We start from the raw sequence: 12,094 nt of genomic DNA, 5'->3' as shown, positions 1-12,094 counted from the left end.
ACACAAATGTAAGCTCTTACTATGTCCACCTGACAACATGCTTGTATATGGGGACATCCTGAAAATCTCCCGCCTACGGCAAGACTGTGGTTTGTGAGGTCATACCTACTTTACCAGGACACTGATTTAACAATACACAAAAAAGGCCATTTCACTGTATTGTAAGGACAGAGGTGGTTTACTGGTACTTGATCACACACAAACACAAACATAACAGTTGCATTCCAAAGACACATGTGATTAAGCAGAACAGGTCCCTGTAAACAACAAACTCTGGACATGAGCATCTCGCTTCTGTTAGTGTTAACTGCAGCTCCAGTTATAACAACAAACAAATAATTAAACACATCTTTAATTAACATGCTGCAGGTGTAAAACCACACTTTTCCCAGATGGTTAAAGAACTAAGTGAACAAAAATCAAGCCCATGTCCTTGAAAAAAAATCTTCATTTAGATTGAATTTTCCTTTTAAAGGTGATCCCTCTATTTCTAACAAAGTCTCTTATATTTTGTGCACTTCGGTCCTTCAACACAGGATCCTCAGCATCCTTGCACTGCTGACATTCTGCCATTGTGGCCAGTTTCCCTTTTGTTATGTGAGGCTTGAAATGTTTCATCACAGCCATCACCTCCTGTTTAGACCACAGTGTTCTTGTCCTCTTCTTAGTGTTTTCAACCTCTTCTGGGCTGTGATCAGTACACACTATCAAAGAAAATAAAAAGTCAGATTAACCAATTGATTACCATGGCAGGATAGACATTTCTGGGAATAGAATTAAAAAATAAAAGAAATTAAAACAAATGGAGCAGATCATCTTTATTCCAAGCACAACACACAAACAAGGATCATTTTCTCAAAGAATGGCTTGGAATAACAAATCATAACATTCATTCATTATACGGCTTATCCAGTTCAGGGTGACGGTGGGTCTAGAGCCTACCTGGAATCATTGGGCACAAGGCAGGAATATACCCCGGAGGGGGTGCCAGACCCTCACATTCAGTCACACACTCACACCTACAAACCCTTTTGAGTCTCCAATTCACCTACCAACATTTGTTTTTGTGGGAGGACTGTGGGAGGAAACCAGAGCAACCGGAGGAAGCCCACGCAGACACAGGGAGAACACACCACACTCCTCACAGTCAGTCACCCGGAGGAAACCCACGCAGACACAGGGAGAACACACCACACTCCTCACAGTCAGTCACCCGGAGCGGGACTTGAACCCACAACCTCCAGGACCCTGGAGCTGTGACAGAGACACTACCTGCTGTACCACCATGCCGCCCCAAATCATAACAGACCAAATAAAATATGGCTATAAGATACCTTGAGCCCTTCTAATAGCACTGTTCGAACTGTTCTGAGTCTTCTGCATCCCTAAAAGACAGGGAATTGCATTAATGTTGGGGGAAAAATAAATAAATAAAAGAAACATTGAATGAGAAGGTGTACTGTACTTATATATATATATATATATATATATATATAAAACTCACTGGTCGGTCTTGGGGCACTCATAGCATCATCCACTGCCTCATTATCAGGTTCACTTTCATTGCTGTCTTCAGTTGCGTTGATCTCGTCTTAAAAGTATAAGCAAGTAAAATTGAGTTGGTAACACATTCTACTTTACATTAGTTAAAAGTTATGCAAGATATCATTGCTGACGAATCAAAACCTTGTATTTCCAACTTATAATTCAAGTGTAACATGATTTTATTACAAAAAAATTAGAATTATTTATTTTGATCCTCTTGTCAAGTTAAGCGGAACTGACAAGAGAAAAAAAAGAGAAGATTTTGTTCCCACTTCAACAATACAGCAGCATTTTCACAATTTCATTTTGATAGCATTTAATGTGTCTCCAGTGCTAACATAATACACCTACAGATGCATACCTTCAATCTCAATCTCATCAAGTGATTTGCCTTGCAGATCGGAGAGACATCCCTTTTCCATGGCCAGCAAAATCTTTGATACCTTAGCGAGCTGAGTAGTCGCTTCTGGAAGCCTGTAATAATCACGGTGTACACGAATATCATGTCCCAAGAAGTCTGCGACTTGATCCAGTTCATTATTTTTTAGATTGAGTATTTGTGAGAGAGTAGCCACATGTTTGCGCAAGTGTGTTGATCGGAGGTGTTCTGGATTGTGAGCGCCACACTGAACTGAATAAAGCCGCAGACAGTCCTGACCTCTGTAATGGCTTTCACAGCTGGGTCTGGCAAACAAGAAGCAGTTTGCATCTGGTACCCCACATAACTTCCTTGTAGTAACCAATAGAGTCAGAGCATCAACCATGTCTGGTGAGAGAAGAACAGGGACCTTTCGCCCCCTTTTTCCTTTGATCTCAACTCTGCTGAAATGGTTGCAGAGTTTCTGTTCAAAATTTGAAAGACCAACTGCAACATCCTCATGCAGAAGAGTTTCATCTCTTTCTTGAAAACTAGCAAGATGCATTTTTGACACCTCTCCTGCACGTCTTCGGTTAAAAACAATTATTCTTGCAAGTGTAGTTTTGGCAAGCTCAGCATAGCTTTGTGGTGAGGGTGTCTTCTTCAGATTTTCAGATGCTGCCTCTGCAACTGCCTCCAGGTGCTTGTGAAGAAGCTGAACATCATGAGTGAAAGGCAATGTTAATGGCTTGTTGAATTTTGCCTCATTTAGTGTACTTAAAGCTGTGTGAGAGATTAGCTCTGACCATTTGGTGGTATACAGCTTTTTGAAGATCTCTGTTGACTTGATTAAATTTTCATCTTCTGCCATAAGGGCCCTACATTGAATGATCTCACAAACCTTCTTCAATGTGTGCCCCAATTTCAGTGCTAGGCTTGGTGTTTGGTAGCAGTTCCTTTCTTCGTCATAACCTGAGACTTTCTTAACAGCTTGAATAACACTAGAAAAATTAGCAGGTTTTACAGCTTCTTCTAGGTTGTGAACAGAAGACTCACTGCGCAAAGTCAACAAAAACCTCCCAATTTCACGGAGCTTCTGACGAATATACTCAAATTTGGTAGGGTCATTCCCATGTTTGTTGAAGAAACACTGTGCTAGTTGAAGAATGCAGAAGTCATTGCGTACTACTGAGGCAACCTCATCTTGCTTCATTGCACTCAAGAGCTTCCAAACTCCTTGGGATATCTGTTGTGAGAATGTGGACTCAGCCAGAGCTGCCAAACCCAAAACTTTGGTTCTTCCTTCCTGTTTGTTTAGTATTCCTGGGTTTGAGGAACATCTTCTTGCATGTCTCCACAGGTCTTTACGCACAAACATCCCTTTGCAATACATGCAGTGTACAAATTGTTTTGAATCACAAGCTCTATTTGGTCTTCGTTTTACTTTAAGGAATCCACTTCCTTTCTGTAAAACATCCGAATTATGTTGATAGTTGCCCTTATTCCTAATTTTTTCCAGCAAATGTTTACGTTCTTTTGAGCACTTTGGAAAAGAAAATGCTTCTGCAACTTCAACTTCTGTCATGTGGGTTTTCAAGTGGCGAGAAAGTTTTGACTGTGGTTTCCCACAAATGTAACAAAAGTTTTTCTTGTTTTCAGAACAAGAAATTACAGATGATTGAACAGCCATAGCATCATCCTGTCCTGTCACTGAAGCATCTTGATCTTCATGCAAATCACTCTCACCAGATGCACCACTTACATCCAATAGATTTACCCTTGTAGGTATTACAGTTACTGATCTGGATAAAACCAAGTCATTTGTTCCACTACCTAATGCTGCAGCTTCTGATGACAGGTTAGTATTGGAACTTGGCTTGACCTGAACTTTCGGTGAAAGTATATCCTCCCATTCTCTAGAGCTGTCTGATTCATGATCTGACTCTATACCAGTCAACTGCTCCTCATAGCAAAATAAATCAGCTTCTTCATACAAACATGCTTCTTTCCTGGGCTTTAGACACTGCTTGCCACTGCCTTTGCTTTCATATTTTCGAAAAAACTTTAAACCGCAAAATTTGGTGAATGGGACTTTCTGCTCATTGACTTGGCTCTTGTTTGCACATTCTAATGCAAGCTCAACTGAACTGTCTGATTCACTGTCTGAGTCTGACTCTGGCACATATTCTTCATCTGTTGACTGAGAGTTATCCTCATCAGAACTTGAATCCCCTTTTCCCTAGTACCAGAAAATAGAAGATCACTATACACGCTTTGTAACAAATGGTAATCGTTCTTAAAACATCTTTGAATGTACATACCCATGACACCGGGACTGTTCCACTCTTCTCAAGTTTTTTAAAGCAAGACTTGTGCCAGAAAGAAGAGCAGACTACAAAAGATAAACATATTAAAACAGTGATGCATCTGTAATTAAAATCACACATTAACTGCAGCCTTTACACAAGGAGATGGACTGATGTAGCCCACCACTTTATTCTAAACTGTTTAGACTGGTTTCACTCAATATCACAAACAATCATACTTTAAATTGGGGTACAAGAACAATTAAAAAATGTATTGTATATTATGTGGAAACAGCCCAAATACTTTAGATGAGTAAATTATATAATATATATATTTTAACAAAATCTAGAGTTTAAAATGTTTCTATCCATCAACTAACAATCAGTTTAAAAAAATGACATATCAAACATTTTACAGTTCACAGGCACATCCATAATGACATGCTATTAATCATTTTCTGTCATTTACTAACATAGACCACACCCAGAGAAGCGTCCGAGAGGGGGGCGAACTCAGAAGGTTTGGGCTGGAGTTCGAGGTGGCTCGGAGGCGTGTGCGCAAAAGCCGTGCCCACAAAATTAGACGGTTGCCAATCGTTCATGGGCCACGAGCAGATCGTGGACGTGGGTACGGATGTATCTGTGGTAGTGAGAGTGAAGGGGTATAAATAGAGCTGTGGAGAGGTAACTGGGGCGTGGTCTAGCTCCCAAAACTACGTCACATGGTGACTTCACTAATATCTAAATAATAATTGTTACTGACCTTTACACTGTAGACCAATCCACTTGAGTGATGCAACTGGTCCAACACATTCCACACACTTGTTCATGCTTGAAACCGTTGCAAGGGCTATTTCATGTTCACAGTTCTGGTGACAAAAGTGATATTTTCTGATGAGGATATATTAAAATCTAGAGAATTATAGTTTAAAATTCTGCAGTCATTGTCTTGAGGATCACACAGTGTAAATTCTAATGGTAAAAAAAGCTCAGTGCGCATTTAATTTACTTTAGTTTTCCAACACTTTGATTTGTCAGTGGAGCATTGGGACCCCTTCACGGATCTTTCACATAGTCTCCCTAGTTATAGAATAAAAATAAATTGTTCAGAGGAACATGGAAAAAGGTGTTCCAGTATTTATTAAACCTACATGAAAAAAGGATTCACTTTTTGAAAACTTGTTCTTCATGGCAGGAACAGGCAGGATTACCTTCTCTCAAAGTAAGCCACAAAACTATTAAAGTTCAAGCAAACAAAGGCACAAAATTGTGTGAACGTTTGCTCACTATGGTGCATGTAAAACATACATTTACTAGTATGTGTAACAATGCACAACATTCAGTGGTGGTTCAATATGAGTTTCAAAACAACAAAAACAAATGCATGACTGAACATGTACCTTGTGTTCATGTGTTAATGTTTTGAGGTTTCAACCCTGTTCACAGCTAACAATGCATATATTTTGGGTTCAGCTTGGTTTTTGATATTTTGTAAGCTAAAATTATAGAGTTCTAATAATATACACTGATTGATTTGGCTCAGATAGAACTTTTTCAGCACCTGAAAAAAATCACAACCCGTACAATTTATTATAGACTTAAAAACTGTCAGTTGAGCATGTGTGTTCAAACATATGGCACCTGAAATTTTAGGCATTTAACATTACCCTTTCAGTCTGCTCCCTTGTTGCGACAGGACTCTTTCTCTCAGGCTGCATTTGGTCCTGGACAGAGTAGTCACAAAACCACAATTTTCACTTAAAATTCAGGTGCTCAGTAATTAATTGTCAAAACAAATCTGACTATGGACCATGGACAGTCAAAACAAATACTAATCGTTAACAGAATAATATGATAAACGATATGATTAAAATATGATTTACTGCAACACCTGTATGTGACAGAGTGCCTATAATATTGTGATACTCACAGCACAATCCCTCTCAGTTTCCTCTCTTGTTCTTTCTCTTGGAACCTGTGGATGCCAATTCTCAGGTTGCAGTTGGTCCTCCGTGGTCAACAGTGAGGTGGGCGAAACCAGAGTATCTGCTTGAGCTACATTCTATAAATAAATAAAATCAGAAATGTGGTTCCACACATCAGGTAGAAATGCTTTAGCTTTGAAAAGCCCCCAATGATCCAACCATTCATATCAAAAGATCCTTTAACTGATTTGTAATCTTAAAATTCATCAGAAGTTACCTGTTCCATCTCTCTGACAGGTGGCAGGGTTGGCATCGGAATACTGACAGGTCCTTCCTCAGGAACAATCTAGCAGTTTCAGGGAGAATATAACAAATATCATTGCTAGGCCTATGTCATATGTTCTTCTGTGGTCAATTTACTGAAAGGGTGTGAAAACTATGTACTAGACCATCTAGGACATGTGCTAGAGCTTCAGAAACAGATGCCATTGAGATCACAATTTTGTCTTACACTATATACAGAGGCTGCCATCAGTATGAACTAAGTCCCTGTAAAACATAGTCCTTACAAAACAGGTCTTGGACTTATACACTAACACACACAAATTCCCAGTAAACACTGCAGTCCCAGTAAGTACTAAAGTCCATATATAGAAGGTTTCTGTCACACACATTAACACACAGATCTTCCATTAATCGATACAAAGAACTGAGACATTTTCTCACACCTTTTTTCAGTATGAACTAAGTCCCTGTAAAACATAGTCCTTACAAAACAGGTCTAGGACTTACACAGTAACACACACAAAATCCCAGTAAACACTGCAGTCCCAGTAAGTACCATAGAAGGTTTATGTCAGACACATTAACAGACAGATATTCCATTAATCGATACAAAGAACTGAGACATTTTCTCACACCTTTTTTTCAGTACATATCTATGTCCTTATTAAACGTACTGTACCTGGACCTATACACACACACTAGATTAATTCTATGAGAAATAACTGAATTATGTTCACACATCACTACTTACCTCACATGTTGCTTCAGGTATCTGTTTTTTTGGTTGCAGTTGGTCTCCCTCATTAACTGTCTGTAGGCTGGTATTGATAACTGCAGGCTTCGGAAACAGATACAATGAATTAGAGCAACAAATATAAGAGCAATATATTACTGTTAAATTAGCATTTTTGAACTTCTTATTTACAGTGAATGCTTTTCTTTAAATACCTTGCATCTCCATGGCCATTCAGAGTCACCATAGTTGTACGTGATCTCTTCTCCAGGATTTATGTTTCTTGTTGCAAATAAACCCAGATGGGGTTTTCCTGCAATTGTGATTGTTTTCATTTTGCTATTTGGATTAAGATGGTCATCGTTCACAAGTCTCCCAAGAGAGCCATCTTCCAGAGACGCATCAACACTGAAAAATATTCATAAATCAGAACAGATACTAGAATAATACAAATCATATATATTCTCATATATTTTACAAAGCTAACAGATAATGTAATATTATACATACCAAAAGAGCTTTCCATTGTAGCGAAATTCAAACATGAATACATTCAGGGCATCATGATATACTTTTTGTCGTTTTTCACATTCATGTTTGCTTAATAGTTCTCCTCTGTATTCTAAAAGAAAGTCTCCCTTATCAAAATGGACACAGCTGAATACCCCACGGCCTACATGAGAAAACAGAGATGATGTTAAACTACTATTCCACAGTCCTGAGTCTGTTTGTTGCTAATAGGAAACACTCCATGAGCTATTCTGTATAATATACAATTAAACATACACACTGAATTACCTTTATCTTGATTTATGTATTTCATATCAAACCCATCTTTGTCCTTACAAACAGATGCAAAATATGCAGCCTCCTCTTTTGGATTAGGTTTTCTCTTTCGTGGCTCCCTGGCAGCCATCTTCTTTATTGGTGTTATTGTTCCTAGCAAAAATATTTAAGTTTTATTTTGTTCCTTCATATGATAAAATGTTGTACTTGTTTATGTCACAATGTTATTATTAGAATTTCAATATCTATTCATCTTTTGTACAGCTGATGACCTACAGCTCTGCATTAGTGAAAAAGCTATATATTTCTATATGGTGAGTGCGCTGTGACAACTGATGACCAAGGTTTACTCAACCCTGACTCACAAAGGCACAGCAAACCTCAAACAGAGGATGGCTTAACTGACACTCAGCTTAATTAACCCCCTGAAACAACTGAGAAAACCTTAATCAGCACTCACCCAGTCATATTAAACCCCATAAACAACAGAGAATGACTAAACTAGCACTCACCCAGTTGTGATAATTAAGTAATTGTATAACAAGTTACCTTGATGCTAATATTACACTGAAAATCACATAGAAATGCTAAGCGGGATTTAGCATTATTTTTTTGGTCCTAATCGTCTGCCCAGACCTCATAAAAAACTAGCTTTTCATTCATGCACACCCCCGAAGGCATTAGCAAATGTGTGCAAAATATACAAATCCTTATATTATTTTTATAGTCCATTTCTTACCTGTTACTTCAGTCTGCTAAAATCTCCATGCAAAGTGCTGCCTCCTCAGCACGCTGAAACTCCGCCCACTGACACGACGATGCAATCATGATTGAGAGGGCTCCTAGCCAATCACAGCTCCAGTTGTCTATCCAAAGCCCAGCCAATCAGCAGTCGCAAATCTTAACGCTACGGTCACACTGGAGCCGTTCCCACACCAGGCTACAGGGGCGCTATTCCGAATTTGGAGTTAACACAGTGTTAAGCGAGATTCTGGTTTTTATGGTGTAAAAGGACTTGGCGCCAAAATTTGAGCGGGAGTTTTTCTGACGTAGATAAGAGCACCCACAGTGCTGGAATTATGAGGACACCAGCCCTGTCCTCATAAACGCAAATGTCCCCGTAATGTCGGTACGTAGTCAGGTGAAAAGTCCTCGTAAACCATAAAAACCAACGCACACACACACACACACAAACACACACACAAACACAAACAAACACACACAAACACACACACAAACACACACACACACACAAACACACACACACACACAAACACACACACACACAAACACACACACACACACAAACACACACACAAACACAAACAAACACACACAAACACACACACACACACACACACAAACACACACACACACACACACAAACACACACACACAAACACACACACACACACACACACAAACACACACACACACACACACACAAACACACACACACACACACAAACACAAACACACACACACAAACACACACACACACACACACACAAACACACACACACACACACACACAAACACACACACACACACACAAACACAAACACACACACACAAACACACACACACACACACACACAAACACACACACACACACACAAACAAACACACACACACACACACACAAACAAACACACACAAACACACACAAACACAAACACACACACACACAAAAACACAGACAAACACAAACACACACAAACACACACACACACACAAACACACACACACACAAACACAAACACACACACACAAACACAAACACACACAAACACAAACACAAACACACACACACACACAAACACAAACACACACAAACACACACACACACACAAACACACACACACACAAACACACACACAAACACACAAACACACACAAACACACAAATATATATAAGATATAAGATTCATCATTTGGGCCCTTAGACAATATTTACATACTTCTGTGTAGTTTTCCAAGGCATGGGCTCTTTAAACAGTGGAGTAGAGGGTGGATGAGTACAGTGAGGAGGAAAGGAGGTCAGAGGTGTTTGATTAAACATAGCCGTCAGCTGAAATGCCACCCCTGAGTGCAGCAGATGGCTCTGAGCTTTATGAACAACAAGCACAGTTCTTAGGAGTGCAGCCATGTGGCCACTGACCGCAGGAGTGGTCTTTAAAGCCTGTTTTAGCCACAATCCCCCAAGTCCAAACTATGAGCGCCAGTGCCAGCCACTAAATGGCTGGAGGCCTGAGGAGCAGGGGGCAGAAAGAGAGAGGATCAGGGTCAGTACTGCACAGAGTGAGCATCAAGGATACTGTATAGTAGCTCTCTGGATGTTTTCTATCCTCCTTCAAAAGTTACGTAGCGTGGTTTCTGCAGTGCTGAGCACAAAGTAGTAGCAGCAAAGGGACTCTTACAGATCAATGAAGCATCGTAATGATTTATTCGCATTAATCACAGTGTCATTATGTGTGGAATCATGATTAATCACAAGTTAAAGAGCTAATATTCCCTTTTCTTTTTGAAAAGGAGATCAAACTCTTAAATGAGCGACAGTCTGCTTCGAGGAGGCAGTTCTTTTATTAAAACATTTCAGCATTTCATTTATAATCTCTTCATTTGCTGAGGGAAAGTTTCAGAGAGAGAGTTAACATCAAACACAACGAGAAAAGCTTTAATCGAGAAAAGTGCAGCATGCAGCTCACAGCTAAGTCAATAATACACCTCCATATTCAAGCTTCAACCGTTTATAAGGCAGAACTTCCTGTAGTAGTAGTTTGTGTGTGTGTGTGTGTGTGTGTGTGTGTGAGTGTGGGTCAAAAAGAAAGAGTAAGAGAAAGAGTAATTATGATACTATTTATGTAATTATGATATTAATTATAATACCTATTTCAGCCTTAAAATAATGAAACCTATCTCCTGAACCCTACAGTCCTCCGGGTTCCTCCCACGGTCCAAAAACACATGTTGGTGGGTGAATTGGAGACTCAAAAGGGTCCCTAGGTGTGAGTGAGTGAGTGAATGTGTGAGTGTGTGTCGCCCTGTGAAGGACTGGCGCCCCCTCCAGGGTGTGTTCCTTCCTTGCGCCCAGTGGTAGGCTCCAGACCCACCACGACCCTGAACTGGATAAGGGTTACAGACAATGAATTAATTATGGGAGGAAGTTGTGGACAAATTTGGTAAAGTTATTTGCATAAAAAAACACATTAAATAAAACCACATTAAAAAAAACTACGTAGTGTTCCTTTAATAGTAAAGCTACTATTACTCTATAGTAATAGTAAAGAACACAGTTCCACTGTTCCACAGCCCAGTGTTTGCGTGTCTTACATCTCCCAAGGCCTTGCTTCACTCGGAGCATGAACTTTAGGATATTGTTAACTTCTAGGAACGGTTAGCAGCGTTAGCCTCATAGCTCCTAGTTATGACTTCATTTAACGAATGATTTTTTAAGGTGGCGCAAACACACCATTGACACTGGGATGACTGGAGAGAGACCATCACAGTGGTTAAAGGATCTTAAACAATGTGCAATCCCCTCAGTTCTGAGGCGTGGTGTGCTTCTCTTCGACATATTGTTCTCTCCTTCTTCTCGTTCTTTTCTTGTCAGCAGGAAATCAATACAAAAAAGAGGGAAAAAAAGATGTGGAAAAAGACTGTTTCTTCTGATTAAATCCCCACACGGCCCATGCTAATGTGTTAGCGAAAGCTCTTGCTAGTCTTAGGTTCTCTGGCTCCCATCAGCGTCTAATCTGCGTCCACTCGGGCCCCTCCGTCATCAAAGAGACAGACTGAAGAGGGAATGAGGATGAAAGCTCCAGTGGAGATGGGGTGGTTAGCTTCAGCAACCAGACACTAATGAAACAGAGGCATGCTAATGACCCAAGTGAGGAAGAGTTGCTGAGCGTTAATTGTTTGCCATTTTTGTTTGTATTTGTGGCATAACGGGGACTTTATACAGCAACCTTATACGAGTGTCATGACACGCAAGTGAAGTGTAGGTGTCCTGTGTTTCTTTCGGCATCACAGTGGCACAACAGCTGCAGGGGTTCCATCCTGGGTGTGTTCTCCCTGTGTTTGTGTGGGTTTCCTCCCACAGACCAGATACACACGGTGATGAATTTTTCCACAGGTGTGTGAGTGTATAACTGTG

General features: G+C 40.0%; 1 protein-coding gene across 1 annotated transcript; it reads right to left on the bottom strand.

The window, feature by feature from the left end:
- Positions 1 to 249: 249 nt before the first annotated feature.
- LOC136664341 (uncharacterized) lies at positions 250 to 7,794 on the bottom strand. Its single transcript, XM_066641472.1, has 11 exons — positions 7,663 to 7,794; positions 7,368 to 7,560; positions 7,171 to 7,257; positions 6,412 to 6,480; positions 6,140 to 6,271; positions 5,877 to 5,933; positions 4,973 to 5,078; positions 4,225 to 4,295; positions 1,505 to 1,591; positions 1,335 to 1,385; positions 250 to 704 (listed from the first exon to the last, which is right to left on the bottom strand). Exons 1-9 carry the CDS (start codon positions 7,695 to 7,697, stop codon positions 1,523 to 1,525), a joined length of 819 nt encoding a protein of 272 aa, XP_066497569.1. The 5' UTR covers positions 7,698 to 7,794; the 3' UTR covers positions 250 to 704; positions 1,335 to 1,385; positions 1,505 to 1,522.
- Between the last annotated feature and the right edge of the window lie 4,300 nt (positions 7,795 to 12,094).

This window comes from Hoplias malabaricus, chromosome 13, assembly GCF_029633855.1.
Source record: "Hoplias malabaricus isolate fHopMal1 chromosome 13, fHopMal1.hap1, whole genome shotgun sequence".
Taxonomy (NCBI): Eukaryota; Metazoa; Chordata; class Actinopteri; order Characiformes; family Erythrinidae; genus Hoplias; species Hoplias malabaricus.
Note: the sequence above shows the minus strand (reverse complement) of the source record. Positions and strands in the feature narration are given on the sequence as shown.